The 17366-nt window shown below is 34.2% G+C and overlaps 1 protein-coding gene and 2 pseudogenes across 6 annotated transcripts in view; 2 read left to right on the forward strand and 1 right to left on the reverse strand.

Annotated features, from left to right (window-relative positions):
- DENND4C (DENN domain containing 4C) overlaps window positions 1-17366 on the reverse strand; it is a 98168-nt gene that overhangs the window by 52781 nt on the left and 28021 nt on the right. For 5 of the 6 annotated variants that reach the window (XM_019750356.2, XM_019750357.2, XM_019750354.2 and 2 more), the window contains exons 4-10: window positions 16456-16525; window positions 14575-14744; window positions 10946-11184; window positions 9332-9398; window positions 8224-8282; window positions 7217-7361; window positions 2610-2785 (exon numbers count right to left, since the gene is read on the reverse strand). In XM_019750356.2, the coding sequence (XP_019605915.2) occupies window positions 2610-2785; window positions 7217-7361; window positions 8224-8282; window positions 9332-9398; window positions 10946-11184; window positions 14575-14744; window positions 16456-16525 (926 nt within the window). Of the gene's footprint in view, window positions 1-2609; window positions 2786-7216; window positions 7362-8223; window positions 8283-9331; window positions 9399-10945; window positions 11185-14574; window positions 14745-15814; window positions 15947-16455; window positions 16526-17366 lie in introns of those variants that run through there. The other variant, XM_074330335.1, reaches the window with a different exon arrangement.
- On the forward strand, window positions 3343-6593 carry LOC109457441 (cleavage and polyadenylation specificity factor subunit 5; annotated as a pseudogene).
- LOC141571442 (small nucleolar RNA U13) lies at window positions 6513-6622 on the forward strand (annotated as a pseudogene).

The following is a 17366-nucleotide window of genomic DNA, read 5'->3' on the forward strand; positions in this document are numbered from 1 at the left end:
CCAATTCCCCCATTCTCCCATGGCAATCAACCACTAACCTATTTTCTGTCTACAGATTTGCCTTGGATATTTCAGATAAATGGGATCACATAAAGTTTCTTAGCATATTTTCAAGGTTCATCCATGTTGTAGACAACATAATTTTAAAGTCATTAAGATAGTATTACACTGGCAAGAACCTCAAACAGAGCAAAGGAACAGAATAATAAGCCCAGATATCCACACAAATACAGAAATTGGTATGTAACGGTGTTGACAATGAAGACCAGTTGGTAAGAAATGAACTGAGTATTCAATAAACAGTGCATGTGACAACTGCTTATCCCTGTGAAAAAAATAAAATGGTATTTCTATGTCATATCATATACTAGTATCAAGTTCAGTTTAATTAAAGACCTACATGAGAAAAGCAAAACCTTACAACTTTAAGAATACCCAAGATAGTATTATTTCATGACCTCAAGGAAGAGAATTCTATATACAAGATCCAAAAAACAGCAATCCATAAAGAATAACTGATAAATTTGATCAATTAAAATAAATTTAAGCTTCTGTTCATCAAAAGACACGATAAATAGAATGAAAAGACAAGTCAGTGTGGGAGAAGCTATTTGTAATGCATATAACAGACCAAGAATTAATTCCAGATTACATAGAGAACTGATACAAATAAAAAGAAAAACACAAACAACGTAACAGGAAAATTTACCCCCAAAAAAGGGAAAATTCAATTCACAAGGGAAAGGGCAAAATGAAATTAAATGCCCCATTTGCAACTAATTAGAGAAATGTGAAGTAAAGCCACAGTAAGATCCCATTACCATCAAATCAGCAAAAATTTCTGACTATAACAAGTACTGGCAAAGATATGAAACAAAGAGAACTCTCACTTGCTGCTGAAGAGAGGTAAACCTGGAAGAGTAATGTGGCATCAGCAAAGCCTACCGAGAAACACTGGTTCTTTAAGGTATATGCTTCAGAGGAATTCTTGCCCACGTGCTCAAAGAAATATGCACAATAATGATCACAGCAGCCTTGTTCATAATTGCAAAATTCAAGGTACAATCTAAATATCCATCAACACTGATAAACACTGAAACTGAAGTAGAACTACATGTACCAGCATGGATGAAATCACAAAGAATGCCAAGAAATAAAGCAAGCCACAGAAAACTACACAAACATAACTTTTTAAAGTATACAAAGTATCAGAGTAATACATATTTCTAAAAACACCTGGAAATAATAAATACCAAATTCAAGATAGTGGTTAACCAAGAGCAAAATATGTTTTAGAAGACTATCCAGAGGTTTCAGATTTATTGATAATATTCTATTTTTTAATCTGGTAGTTATTTACATTATTCTCTATAAGTCTTGGGTATCTACAATACTTCATAATTCTTTAAGTACAACTGAGCAAAGAATTCAAAGTTATTTTAGAAAACAATGTTTTGATCAATAAAAATTTTATAGAAGTCATTTAAAACTAGACAAAATTAAGAATCTCCATAATATTATTTTATTTACAATAGTAAATAAAATAAGGCAAACATCTAAGTTACAACTTCATAAATAATCATTTCCAAAAGCACCACAACGTATACAACCCTGACCTAACGGTTTCTCAGGGATAGCAGCTGAAAAACAACAAAATGCGTGCTGTAAGAAATATTTAGTGCAGGCCAAGTGGTTCATTATTTACAGGCTGTAAATAAATCTAAATATACATAGTAAAGAGCTACCACAATTATACAGTTTCAAAATACAATGGTAGATCCTTTTCAAAATTATTTTTTAAGTTATAGCAAATATTTTCTTCCTTCCTTAAGTTATTCCTTTGGTTCCCAATCATTTCTATTGCTGTGACCACTGAAGTCTCACCCCAAATTCTATTCATTTATTGCTAATCACAAACAGTAAAGAATAAAAGTACTCCAGGGCCTGGAAGTTGACACCAACACTAGGAAATTTTCAATATGTATTACCTTTTCCCATTTTAGAAGGCGTGGGAACTGTGGAAGGGTTTGTTCTAACGCATCCATCAGAGATGCTTCTTTTATTAACACGGTACTCTCTGGACCCTCGGTTACACCCCTGCTGTACATATTTATAACCTCCAGTAAAACAAACTATGACTAATTTTTAATATCAATTTCTCTGCAATATAATAGATCCTTATAAAATTCAAATCTTGACAACTAAGGAAATGACATATTACCCTATATTGTGACAAACTCAAATAGGTAAACCGTTTTTAAAAGGTTACATATGGATTTTGAATTAAACCTAAAAAGTATATCATCTCTTACGCTCTGAAAGCAGTGTTTAACCTTCTTTTTCAATCCATATTCTTTTATGATAAACATAAATATCCTCTACCTGCCTTTAACATTAGTATCCAAATATAAAGTATTATAATGTACAACATGTTCTTTTTCAAACCACACAGCTTCCCAGAATTCTGAAACTTTGCCCTGGTTGTAATTCACTGATGAAGATACAGTAACAACTTTTAAAAATAGCATATTTCTAGATGCTTTCAAAGGCCTGTAACTATATATGAGGAAAAACGTAAATGGGAAATGAAACAAAAAGAACCAACTTACACATATAACATGTTTGTATCCAAGTCAATGCAAACCACATCCTGTGGTGGGTCATGAAGGTCAAAATACCGTGAGTCAACTCCAACTATGAACGGTACAGGTGCACTCAGCACAGCCGCCACGGAGAGCGGACACAGGGGAATATATGGGCACTGCCACTGAAATGGAAAGATCATCTGGAGAAAAAGTTTAAAATTAGCCAAATTTTAAATTTGCAATAAAATTATGTAATTAACTAGTATCACTGAAAGGGAACGTAAGAAGCAGTTAAGTCTACTTTCTTTTACCTTAAATGTCATTCCAAAAACTAAATGACTATAAAATATTACTAAGCAATACTATGAACCAATGTAATTAAAATCTTTAAGCATGACAATGGTCACAAGCACAGTAAAAACGCTAACAGTTATTTGCATGTCAATTATTCTAATGTTTACACAAAACCCACATTCTGTTTTATGGAAAAAGTCAAAGACAGAGAATGGCCTTAAATATTATGAAACAAACTCAACATGTTCTTTAACTCTTATGCATTTCATCCATCCATTAATTCTCAAAATAACCTTGATTAAAATCCAACTAACAGTACCAAGGAATAAAAAAAAATTTAAATGCTTCTTTGGGGAATAGTAATAGTCAAATGAAAATTTCAACTGAAAAATTTCCTAACTACTCAAATAAACATAAAATGATCCAACTTCAGTGAAGCTTGGCATCTTAAAAATATTAGTCAATGGTGTCTGGATGGCTCAGCTGGTTAGAGCACGAGCACTGAACAACAGGGTTGCTGGTTCGATTCCCACATGGACCAGTGAACTGCACCCTCCACAACGACATTGAAGACAACGAGCTGCCGCTGAGCTCCCGGAGGGGCAGCAGGACGGTTCAGTTGGTTAGAGCGCGAGCTCTCAACAACAAGGTTGCAGGTTCAATTCCCACATGGGATGATGGGCTGCGCCCCCCCCCCCACACCCGCAACTAAGATTGAAAACAGCGACTGGACTTGGAGCTGAGCTGCGCCCTCCGCAACTAGATTGAATGACAACGACTAATGGGTCCGGGAAAAATACACTGTTCCCCATATTCCCCAATAAAAATAAATAAATAAAAAATAAAAATAAAACTACTAGTCAATATCAAACATACCCGAAGAATCTACCAGCTTTCCTTCACAAAGCTCTACCTTAACTGTATCCCATATGCTTTTCTTTTTTTTAAAAAAGGACACGGTTTGTTAACTAAAAATCCAGATTAAAATTTTAACAATCAGTTAATACTCAAATTTTCATCCCTGATAAATTTTTCCTCTCCTATAAAAAAACCTTTGCTGTCTTTCAAGGTCTAGTTCAATTCTTATCCATCATCACTCACCCCAAAGAAATGCCTATAACATTTACTACCACTGCCAGTTATTCCAGAGTTATTCAGAATTGGGATTTTATCTTCATTTATTTACTCATCAAATATTTGAACACTGAATAGGTGCCAAGCACTGCTCTAGATGATGGAGCATAACAGTGAATAAAACAAAGATCCCTGCCCTCACGGGGTTTGCAGTCTAGCATAAGAGTCAGCAAGCTTTTTCTGTAGAAGATAGGACATGTTGTAGGATTTGTGAGCCATATTATTTCTGTCACCAATACTTAACTCTGTCTTCATGCATGAAAGCAGTCACAAGTAATATGTAAATAAATGGCCTATGTCCCAGTAAAACTTTACAAAAACAGGTGGAAGGCCGGATTTGACTTGCAGGCCATAGTTTGACAACACCTAGTCTAGCAGGAAGAGACAGAAAATACACAGAAAACATAATAAATGAAATATATACCATGTCAGAATCTGCTAAGGGTTACAGAAAAATGAAATATTAAAGCCAGGTAAAGAGGATCAGAGTTCAGAAGAGGAGAAAGGGAAAGCAGGTTGTATTATTAAATAGGCCAAACAGGGTAGGCCTCATTAAGAGACAACTGAACTAAAACCTGAAGAAACTGAGGGATTTTGCTAAAGTGGGTATCTAGAAGAGCGCTTCAAAGAGAACAGCTAGAGCAAAGGCCTTCAGACACTGTGGCCTGATGTTTCAGGGGTAGCAAGGAGTCCAGTGTGGCCAGAGCAGAGTAAAGAAGGGGGAGAGTAGCAGAAAATGAGATCAGAGAGCAGGACAGAGCCACTCGCACAGAACCTTGCAAGGACTTCAGATTTCCTTCCAGGAGAACGGATTATCTCCCATTCAATGAAAGGTGTGTTACACCTGCAACTATGTAAGAAATTTTAGAACAAAACTATCTAACAGCAAAATAGGACCCCCTTGTCTTCACCTTTGACTTTTGCAGTGCAATCATAAATAGGGTCGTTTTTACAAAAATACTCATTGGTTTCATCAATTTTTGCTATAAGGCTCCATTAACTCTTTGATGTTCTTTGATACTCAAATTACTCTCCTTTTAAAGAATTTATCTTGTCACCATTCTTCTCAATTTTCTCTTCTTTAAATTGCCTAACTGCCAAATGCTCATTTATCAGGATTTTGTATGAAATTCAGGCAGCTCTCCAACATCAGTTACATAAATTCCATGTAATCCTGCATTTTTTATAAAATTTTCAATTTCATGTTGCAACTTTTTCCACGTGTTTTTGCACTATATATTGCTGAAATCAATCAAGAGACTGGGCCAAAAAGATTCTGACAAAGGGGCATGGACAAACACTAATGTTTATAGGAAGGAGTATTTGAGTGGGAACTTGCTAAAACTGCTCAGTTCATTAACAAATATTTTCATGTAATAACAACTTACGCTTTCACATGCAATTGTGAAGGCTTGGGAAATTAATATATAATGAGGTTCTTTGCCTCCCATAAACCATCTCATATGTTATTATTGTTTCCAGTCCTAGAAGCATTTTTCTGACCAGATTTAAGATCTTGGAGACAGATCCCATTTGTTGATTTAAGTTGTTGTTGAAGTGCTTACTTCATGCTATGTAAACACTTGTACATTATCCTATTTCACAATCACTTAGAATTTTCTATACATTACTGGCTCACAATGATTAAAAGTTAAAACTGGACTCTCTCACGTTAGTGGCAGACGGCAGCTGCTGAGTGGGACACAGAGAACCACTGCTAGCACTGGGAAAGTCTCCCTGACTCCCAGTTTCAGCTCTCCAGCACGTCCATGGTGCTGCCCAATTGCTCAGACCGGCTGGGGGCAGCAGGGGGGGGTGGTCAACCAGCATGGCAACAAGTACATCCAGCAGACCAAGCCCCTCACTTTGGAGCGCACTATCAACTTGTACCCTCTTACCAAGTATACATTTTGAACAAAAGAGCCTCTCTCTGAGGACAGCTCTTTTGCAGCCAGATTTCAGTGCATGAGGGAGGAACTTGATAAAACTGGATTGAGGAGGACCGTAGAAGATCTGATTGTACACGGGCACTGGCTACCCCATGTGCTACTGTTGCAGCTGGGAACAACGTCCTTCAAATTACCTGGTGGTGAACTTAACCCAGGAGAATATGAAGTTGAAGAACTAAATCGCTTAATGACAGAAATACTGGGTCGTCAAGATGGTGTCCTGCAAGACTGGGTCACTGACAACTGCACTGGGAACTGGTGGAGACCAAATTTTCAACCTTCCCAGTAACCTCCTCAGTATCCCTATATTCCTGCACATATTACAAAACCCAAGGAACATCATAAGTTGTTTTTGGTCCAACTTCAGGAGAAAGCCTTGTTTGAAGTCCCTAAAAATTATAAGTTTGTAGCTGCACCACTGTTTGCATTATATGACAGATATGAACCATCATTTCTAGTCTCCCTGAGCTTTTGAGCAGGTTCAAATTTATATACAACTGAATTCCTGCCCAGTGGAGAAGTAAAGAATAAACATGGTAGAAAAGTTTAAATCCTTTTGTAGTTCATAAGTGTAATAATTGGGTATTTAACGTTCTTGTGTGGAGGGAGATGTGCCTCCCACAAACCTTGTTACAACATCAGTACATTACCCGTCTGACGTGGGAAAAAAAAAAAAAACAGAAAAGAAAAGTTTTCTTGGTTTTATCTCTTTCCCAGTCCTTTAATTGCTACTACTTTCTATTGTTTGAACAGTGAAGTTAATAGGAAGAATTAGACAGTGGTGTAAATACATGTGATAATGTTTAATTTGCTTTTGTTTCGACTCAGACATTTTCATACAACATTAAAGTGAATTTCAATTTGGTTTTTTTTTCATGTCACATTAAACTTGTAAAATTCTAAAAAAAAGAACAAAAAAATTAAAATTGGAAGAAAGTAACTGTGTAATTTATTTCCATTAATTGTAGGGCCGCTGAAATTGGCCAGAACCTCTCATTTAATACAGTAAGTTTCATTCACAAGTTTTATTATTATGTAATCATATAGATTCTCTAAAGACCTCTAAAATATGAAAAACGAAACATTAAAAATTGAAATTTTCTCTCAAGTAGAGAACGTTTCTCTTTGCCACCCAATTATTTTTATGTTAAACTTTTATTGATAATTTCAAAGTGGCTTTCGTTGAAGGAAATTTCCCTTTAGTGTAAAAATTCTATCACTAATTCTGTACAAAAAGGAAAATTCTATACTTACAGCTACAACAGCTTCAGCTACTCCCGTCAGTACAGCGGGCCTAAGAGAATGCAGCAGAATCTTACTCTCAAGTAAAACAAAGAGCAGCAGTGTTGCACAGTTCTCAGGACCAAGATTCATTAACAAGGTGCTAAAGTTGGCTCCACTAGAGAGAGAGAAAAAAGAGATGATTATGGATTATGATTATTTTGCAAAAACATGTTAAGATTTGCGTATTATCTCCTAGATATTAATAGACTGAGAATCCAGTGTTAATTTCAAGTCCTGATTTAATTATCACTGAAAAGTAGCAAATCTAACGAGACAGTCTAACAGAATGATTTAAACTCATCCTTTGGTAACAAAGGGGTATTTATCAGGAAAGGTTTCCCTGAGATCAATGATATGAGCTGAGCTCAAAAGAACAGAGGTAAGAGTTGGGGGGTTGGGGGGTGGTACAATATATACAAAGGCTTGTCAGGTTCAAGAAATTGAAATAACCCTGTTATGACTAAAGCATAGTAAGGGAGAAAGTGAAAAAAGTAAGAGATCATGCTGGAAGAGAAATGACATAATTATATCTGCATCCTTCTGCATTCTCAAAAGGATACACTGGCTGCAGTGTGAATACAGAACTGAAGGAAGACAAAAGCAAAGGATATCAGTTAAGAGGTACTTAAGTAGCCCAGGTGAGAGGTCACGCAGCCTGGACTAGTGATGCAGATAAAGAGAAGCGAATAGATTCATGACATTTTAGGAGGTTAAAATCAGTTCACCTTGAACATTTAATAGTGAATTGGTATGGGGAGGGGAAATGAGAGGAAAAGGAAGGTAGGTATTCCCTACAACTCTTAAATATTCCATTTATTAAATGGCCCCACCATCCAACCCGCTATAAAGTTAGAAACATTAAGGCTATCCTTACATAGTTTGTGAAAATAGCACTTTCTTATCTTAACCCTTAAAATGTTTTAAAGCATTCTGTTCCCAGTAAATAAATATATCATTTTAGAAAAATAATGATTTACCTTAATGGTAAAGGTGTGGAAACTGGCTGTGATAATATTAACGCATCATGGACTGATAGCTTAAAAAAACAGAAAAAAAGATAAATTAACCAAACCAATTTCTAAAACCTAAGTATTTGGATCAAGGGAAAAATGGAAAATACTTTAATGTGCAGACTAACACAACAGTTTTGGAAACATGTACTAAGATATAAAACAACAGCTATATTTACTTGGAGGTACTGTATCCTTTTTAATTAAATTGTTAATTCAACTGAATTTTAATTCAGTTAATTGGTTAAAATACAGTTATTTAAAAATTATGGAATAATTGCTTTTTAAAAGCCTCAAATTTATTTACTCTACACACTGGTAAGCACTTGGAAGTTACTTGATATATATTAACAGTTGCTGAACAGAAGTACATTCAAGATTAACAATATTTGACTTAATGCTACCATATCACATAATATAATGTTGATAACATCTTAGAAAAATATTTCCACCTGCTTGCTTCTCAGTGCTACTCAAAGTGCCAGTCTGCAAACTGTTATTGGTCCAGGAAGAGATAATATATAAATGGAGAGCAAGCCCTTTAGAAACTTTTATGGCAATCTGACACTGTTCGCACATCCAAGTACGCGATGAGTGAACTCATGGGGTATACAGATCTCACATGGCAAGTTGTGTATGTCACAAGCTGTATACTTACATAGGTCTGCCAGTGATTGGAAATAAAAAGAAACTAGTCCTTTAACATAGTCTGAAAAGCACTATTACTATTTCACTTTCGCCCTCCAACCATAATGCATTTCATATTTAATATTAGTCTCTCCAAAATTAAAAACATGCCCAAACACAATTCTAAGTTTCAAGTTATTAAAATTAGCTACATAAAGGCCATGCATGGACCAATGCTGATAATGTCATGAGCCAGACATTATTCCAATTCTGTACACACCAAATTCAAAAAACTCAGTACAAAAGGATGTTCAATAAAGATATAAAATACAAGAAATTCAAGGACTTTATGAATGCATATTGCTCCACCTCAAACCTAAAAAGCACAGAATCCACTCTATAATAATAAATATATGCAGGGTTCCCCTCAAATATACTTTTTGATTACCTGTACAAGAATTCTTGGTCTTTGTGGTGAAGGAAAAGGGATGTTTTGCATAAAATGTGAAATGTGCCTAGAAAAATTTTGAAATAAAGGTAATTACTTTTCTAAAATTCTTCAACAATTTTAACAAATCTAAAATATCATTCCAAATTTGACGAAGCCACTTACCTAAAACTTAAGCTAAATAAATTTACTCAGGGTAAATAAATGTACTCAACCTACCAAACTTCTGAAATGCACAATGTATTTGCTGATTAAAAGTCCATATTAATATATCCTGTTATCACCAGAAAAATAACAGTAACAAAAATAGAGTTTTCATGAGAGAAGCTAATTTTTATTGCCATGGTTATCAGTACCAATATGGGGACAAACTAACTGTGATATAATAAATTACAACTAATATAGAATTTAAGCCTAATAATTAAAAATTAATCAAATATGAATTTAGTTAATATGATTCTTTTACTATAACTTAGGGCAAACATTTACCCTCTCCATTTCTCTACTTATAAATAATGCTTCTTAAGTTTATCCAAAGTTTTGACCTCTTAGGAGCCACTAAAATGCAATACTACTTCAACTGAGAAAAACAAATCAATCACATACACTGATTTTATTTTCAGGAACTAGTCACAGAAACTTAATTTTTCAAAAAGTTGGTAACATGTCACTAACATTAAATTTTACTTCAAACAATTTTAAGTTAATCTGACAGCTGAAAGTTAAATCTAGAATTATGAACTATTAGATTGACATACCAAGAGTAAAACACAAAAGTTGAAACCACATTTCTATACCAAGTTGTGATAAGTTTATGCACAGTACCTTATATTTTTTAAAGTTGGTTTTGAACAGCATTATTTTAAAACCTGCAGATAATTACCTCCAACTTATCCACTAAACAACTATGTTTTGCTGGTACTCTTTCTACTGTAATGTGAGATTTTTCAAACTGTAAGAAAAATCTATGTTTATGCATGCTATAATACATTTCCACAAAACTCTTGACACCTCTTGGTTTGTTAGCAGGGTATATAAATTATTTCTTCTAATAAACAAAAGTCGTTGTGCCACTAGAAGCCAGAAAAATGTGGTTTAAAAAAAGACAGCGGTTCCACATAGATTTTTCTTGCTCACGATTTCCATGACAAAGGGAATTATAAATCAAAGGAAAAACATGCAGAATTCTGTCAATGCTAAAACCAAAACTTCACTTTTAACATCAATTAACTCACCCTTATTAGTTTCTAGATCAGTTTAGAGGTGTTTTACAGTTAGAACTTGGAATGGACACTTGTATGGGTGTGTGTGTGTGTGTGTGTGTGTGTGTGTATCAGCACCTATTTTTCACTTGGTTATTAGAGAATGATCAAAAGAACAAACACAACACATATGAGTTCCTTCCTCAGCTGAATTCTCAAAAGATTATTATTTGATCATCCTCACCACCACTCCTCAATTTTAAATTCACAATTACTCAAATGAAGAAGGGAGAAAGTAAAAACTAGAGTGACTGTGACTCTTCTAACTTTGCTGCTTCAAGCCAGGTAAACAATGAAATGTATATATACACCCAGTTTTTCCACCAGACATCTCTTTAATCATTATACATACTTTTCAATGGGAAGAGGATGTGGTCCAGACACAGAAAGTTTGTAGATAAACATGAGAAATTTTCTAAAAGCTTCAAAAAAAGGCCAGTGTGAGAGTAAACAAATGCATTTGTTTGAATTGATGGATTTGGAGACCATTTTTCTCTCCACAGGTGTCAACAGGCCCAGCTGCATAAGCTGTTTCTCTGTTAGAAGTTCACAAGAGTAAGGCTCATAAAACTGGATGGCAGCTCCATATACCTACAGAGCAACAGAATTCCATTATAAGATTTGAGGTTTTTTTAAATTAATTTATCTTTTTCTCTTATTTCACAGAAATATTTGCTTAGAGTGCATATGACAGATAAATGGAAAGTAAAATCTCAACATTGCTCATGGGAATATAAAAATGGTGCGCCTGCTGTGGAAAACAGTTAAACAAAGTTCACCTCCAAAAATGAACAAAGAATTACCATATGGTACAGCAATTCCACTCCTAGGTATACAGGTATCCCCCGCTTTCTGAATGCTCTTATTATACCATATAGCTTTTACGAAAGACCTACACTGCACCTGTTTACACTAACAGAAATAAATCCAAAGGGGATTTTCACTTTTATGAAGAAAGGTTGAAAAGCGAAAACAGCGCTCAGCATTTGCTTTGCAGCCAGCGTCATAGACGCTACATGCACCCAGCAGCCAGAGTAGCACCGTGACCACGCCCCTTCCCCAGCATCTCCACATCAAGGGGCCATACTGTGAACGTGTCTGTGAGCATCTGTGCTTTATCTGAATTTAGTTTGTGCTTCTATTAGCAAGATGTGTCCTAAGGTATCAGAAAAGCCTAACAGCTTGTAAGGGTGTTAAGCTTAACATAAAACTGGACATAATTAAGCATTTGATTATGAATTAAATAAAGGCATCCTAAGTATGAACTTGCCTGGTCCACCATTTGTACTATTTACATGCAGAGACAAAGAATCTTGAAAGCTGCCCAAGTTACTATTGGTTCTGCTAGTAGCAAAGTGGTCTCCCTTAGTTGGAATGCACAATGGATAAAATCGAAAGTCTACTGCTTGAGTGGACTGATGTGTGTACAAAATGGGGTGTGTATTTAGCATGTCACTCCTGCTTTTAGTATATGTTAGTGTTATTTTAGGCTTTGTGTGTTATTTGATATGGTTTGGTAGGTTATTTTGGGGATATGAGCATGCTAAAAAAAATTTCTACATAAATTCACAGTAATTGTTTCTTCGCTTTACACTATTGTGGCTTGCAAAAACAATCCACAGGAATGTTCTGTTTTCGGAGAGTGGGAGAAACCTGTATACCCAAAATAATTCAAAACAGCAACTCAAACAGATATTTGTACACCAGTGTTCATAGCGGCATTATTCACAACAGCCAAAGGTGGAAAGAACCCAAATGTCCATCAACAGATAACTGGATAAACAAACTGTGGTATACAATTATATATGTGACAGAATGTTATTCACCCTTAAAAACGAATGAAATTCTGATACTGCAACGTGGATGAACCTTGAAAACATTATGCAAAGTGAAATAAGCCAGACACAAAAGGACAAATATTATATTATTCTACTTACATGAGCTACATAGAACAGGCAAATTCATAGACAGAAAGTACGATAGAGGTTAGCAGGGACTTGGGAAGGGGTGAAGGAAGCTTCTGTTTAGGGTGATGAAAAAGTTTTCAAAATGGGTGGTAATACTTTTATAAATCTTACAACTACTTAGTAACTATATATAACCCTTGTATTTGTAGATACAACACTCCCAGGTACAATTATTTCAAAGTGATTGCAGAGATTTTTATCCAGCCACATGACAAAAGCATCTCAGTGAGGCTTTATTGTTCTCTACTGGTCAAACTTGATAACTCAAGTGTTTGACGATCTTAAAATTTTCATTTATACTTATTGCTTTCAATGAGAGAATCTATAAATGATTCTATAAAGAGTTAGCTTAGTTGTAAGCAATCCAGTTGACATAGTTGGACTTCATTCAGTGTGTATTTTACTATGTTCCAGACGCTGTCCTGGATCTTAACCTTCATTATTCTTAACACAGTGGTTGTGAACTTGTAGCCGATAGATTGAGGCCACGGATGTATTTTGTTTGATCCCCAAGAGTCAGCTTTAGTTATGATTTTCAGTAAAATTGCCTATTTTATCAAATTACCTCAGAAAATTTTCAATTTTAAATTTCTACTGTATCTATTTAACTTTTAAGATACTCAGGTTTTATTTACTTTTTATTTCCTAATATTATTTATTTTGGGTATCTCTTTTATTTTAAATTATCATTCTATGTCATTATTACTGCTGTATATACATTTTCAATTTTTGGCTATTACAAATAAAGCATATACACGTTTTCAAAGAACATATACTTATATACACTCATATCTCTTGGGATATGCTCAGAAGTATAACTGCTGGGTTGTTTCTTTTCCTTGCTGATAATGCAGAAGTTCTATATTTTGGATACAAGACCCATCTTGAATACATATATCATATTATTTTCGCTCAGCCTGTGGCCTGCTTCTTCACCTTCTTAATGGTATCTTTGAATGAATATACTCATTATGTTCTTAACAATACGGGCATATTATTCATCTTTTTTTTTATGCCTAGTGCTTTCTGCATGCTGCTTAAACTACCTTTGCTAACTCCCTCCATTTTAATATATTATTTGACTTCTGACCCTCATTGTTGTTGAGAAATTAGCCAATCGAATAGTTGCTCCTTTGAAAGTAAAAGTCTTTTCTTTCTGTTTTTTGTCTTTGGTGTTCCACTGTAAAAGAGGTGGTTCTGTATTTTTATTTTTTTCTGCTGAAGTGTTCAGACTGTATCTTTAATCTGAAGACTCAATTTTTCATCAATCCTGGAAAACTCAACCAACCTTAGCTCTTTATATGCTACCTCTCCCTTTCTAGTCTCTCCTTCTGTAATTCATTAAGTATCTATTGGTCCTTCTGATTCTATCCTGTACGTATTTAAACTCCTTTTATGTTTTATGTTTTTCTGTGCTACATTTGAAATGACCTATCTTCCACTTCATTAATTGTCCCTTCATGTATATCTTATCTGCTGTTTAAATCACTCATTGAATTTTTAATTTTAAGGACCATATTTTTCATTTCTAGACATATGATTCTTTTTCCAATCTGTCTCTTTATTTTTCAGAATATCCTGTTCTTTCTTGATGTTTTGAACCCCTCTATTAGGTCCTGAATCATTTCAATTATATATTCAATTTACAATATCCTTCAAATTGTTATTCTTTTATTTCAGTATCTTGAGGGTCTAACCTACTTGGTATTGTGTCTTGTTGATTCTTTCTATGGTAACTTTATCTTCTAACTTTTACTATAATCTCAGCTTGAGGCCTGGGTTTTGGGAGTGTCTCTCCAGAAAGACTTTATATTTGTTTCTGTAGAAGCTCCATGGGTATCAGAATCCTGATACCAATTTTTATGCTGACTTTTCACCTTGGGCATTATAGTACAAATTTAAACCAAAATGTATTGTATCCAAATAATCCTAACATTCAAATAAAATTTACATTAATCATTTTATGGGATTAAAACATGGACAAAGTAGGTTAAATAAAAGGAAAAAAATATACCTTTTCAGCAGAAGAACCTGTCAGGACAAAAGTTGAAAAAACTGGAAGTGGGTATTTGGTTTGGGGATCCCAACATTCAATAGTAGCTCCCATAGGAAGGCAGAAGATAGGTACAGATTCTGAGAGTGGAAACGACTCATAGTCATCTTCTGGGTATCTAAAAATTAAACCTTTGGAGAAGGAAGACAATAAAATTTTTAATAGTTACTTTTCCATAAATTATGTGATACATTATTAAGATATTTTAATAGCAAATTTCATGGAAATATTTATGTGTAAAATTTCAAAATCAATTTTTCTCTTGCCATATCAGAAATTAAAATAAATTAACAAATTTACTCTAGTTTTTTTACCTATGAACTTTTAGTTCATTGTAACATTAAAATGTGTTAAATATACTAGTTAAAACTCTATTCAACAGAATAACCAACTTAATGTATTTACTTCTACATACTGCCAATACCTTATAGAGAATGGTAAGAAACCTACAGGAAAATTTACCAACTATTTCAGTTAGTCTTCTGTAAAAAATTCAGGGAAGGGACAAGTGTTATGAAATAATGCCAAGGAAACAGAAATTATCACAGCCCCCAAAACTCATCTTGAGAGAGAAGCAGTGTAAAAGGCATGCAACATGAAAAGTAAATGAGACAGAAACCCTTTGTGACTGAGTCCAGAGTGTGTAAGACAAAGGAAGTATGAGCAGGAGGCACTCTGAGAAGCATAACAAAGCTACATGGCATTTGTTCATTAGTCTCTGATGGCTCTAATACGCAGACCACACCTAAGATAAATACTTGAAAATCAGTAGATTTTTTAGTCCAAATTCAGTCTCCAAAATTCTGTATTCTAAAATAAGTGTCGTATATCAAATACCTTATACTTTCCCAAAGCTTGTTTCTATAAGGTTTAAGTGACACTTCCCATCAAAAAAAAAATTTTAGGAAATCACATACAGTCAACCCATTACAGCAATGTTAACAGTATCACATTTAAAAATGATACTGAATTTATAATTGTTAGTTGCTGCCTTTACTTTTATATTATAATTAAATGGTCTGATTCATTAGAATGAATGTCTTTATAAGGACAATCAAGATTTTTCAGATATAAATTTTCCTAACTTCCCTGAAGTAAAACTTTAGTCAAAAAATTGTGCATGATCAAAAAGTATTTGACACTACTTGTTTTCACAAAGAAGTATTCCAGTATTTCTCTTCTATGTACAACTGGAGCATACCTGTATTTTCAGTTTTTATCCCACCATACCAGTGGGATGAAGAGGTCACACTTAAATCTTTACAGCCCTTGACACTTTACTGTGCAGTAAGAATGTGGCGATAGATTTCTCAAACACGTCATGGCAGAAAAGTTTCTCAGGCCCTCCTCTCCTCCATATAGCTGATTCTTTGCAACAAGGGAGAAAGGAAGCAAGTCCACCTTTCATGGCAAGTAACATGTGGTTTCAAATCAGACACACAGAGATAAGAGAAGGAAATATAAGAAGTAAAGATGCAGTTTGACACCTTTCTGATTGCCAAAATATAAAAGGTCAGAGAGTAAGCAGTTTTCCACTGAACTGTTAAATCTATTAGTGTACACTAAAAGCTTGAATGTTTATTCCACGAATGCTTGCTTGGGATGAAAGTTTCTATTTAATTAACACTTTTTTGGGGGGAGGGGTAATAGTAATTTATCTTGTAGTATGTAGTGAATTTAAGGAAACTTATGCCTTTACATGCTAAAATTATAGATAAATCAATTTATGAATAAATCAATTCCACAGACTACATAAGGGAACATATACTGCCTCTTCTAACCAAATGTTAATGTGCAACAATAACTATAGTAATAGTGACAATTTTCTTTTAATTTACTTACCAGCTTTATATGCTATTGAATTAGAAGCAGGCACAGACTTCTTATAACATAGAAACACACTGGAACCCCACTGTAAAATATAAATTAGGTTTAAAAAAGACAAAAGAGTGAAAAAAATTCCTTTTGTTGAATGTTTTCTAAAGGTTCTGATTATTCAGGGAAGTCTATTTAAAATATGTTTATCAAACAGACTACATAGTATAAAACAGAGCAAAACATGAAGTTGAGAACACTAAAAGTTAAAAAAACATTGCCACAAATATCAAACTGGCATGAAGGCAGTTTCAAAAAGCTTAGAATTCTATAATCATCCACCAGGGCCTACATTTGAAAAAGACAGCATGACATGAAGTGGACACTGGAGCCCAAACTAGGGAAGACTGGGGTCGTTGGGATGCTATAAAGTCGTTCGTTACCTGCAGAGGCAAACTAATAGCCCTGGGAGCATTGAACATGTCTGCCTACACCAATTTAAGCTGATGTAAATACATTTTTGATGTAAACATGTTTTTCAAAATAAATCTGACCCAATAATAAACTTTCGTCTCATAAACTATAAATCAAATGTATATGTTCAATTTTCGTATTACTAGAGTCCTTTTAAAAAAGTATGTAAAACTACAATATTTAAAATAAATACAAGGGGAGTCCCCACCTGGTCTCCCTGAAATTGTCCTTGTTACACTAAGCTTTTGAAATCCAAAAGCTTAGTGTAACATAAGCAATATTGGCATGTAGAAAAAAAAAATTCTCTACCTTTAAGTATCTATTTTCTGGATGAAATTATTCTAAAACATCAGATGGCTAAGAATTTTTTAAATTATTATAAATCATAAAAGTTAGAAAGCTAAAAATAAAAACCACGAAAATATAAACTGAGAGTAAATTACATGCCCAATATTAAACAGGAA

Source organism: Rhinolophus sinicus, linkage group LG04, assembly GCF_036562045.2.
Source record: "Rhinolophus sinicus isolate RSC01 linkage group LG04, ASM3656204v1, whole genome shotgun sequence".
Classification (NCBI taxonomy): Eukaryota; Metazoa; Chordata; class Mammalia; order Chiroptera; family Rhinolophidae; genus Rhinolophus; species Rhinolophus sinicus.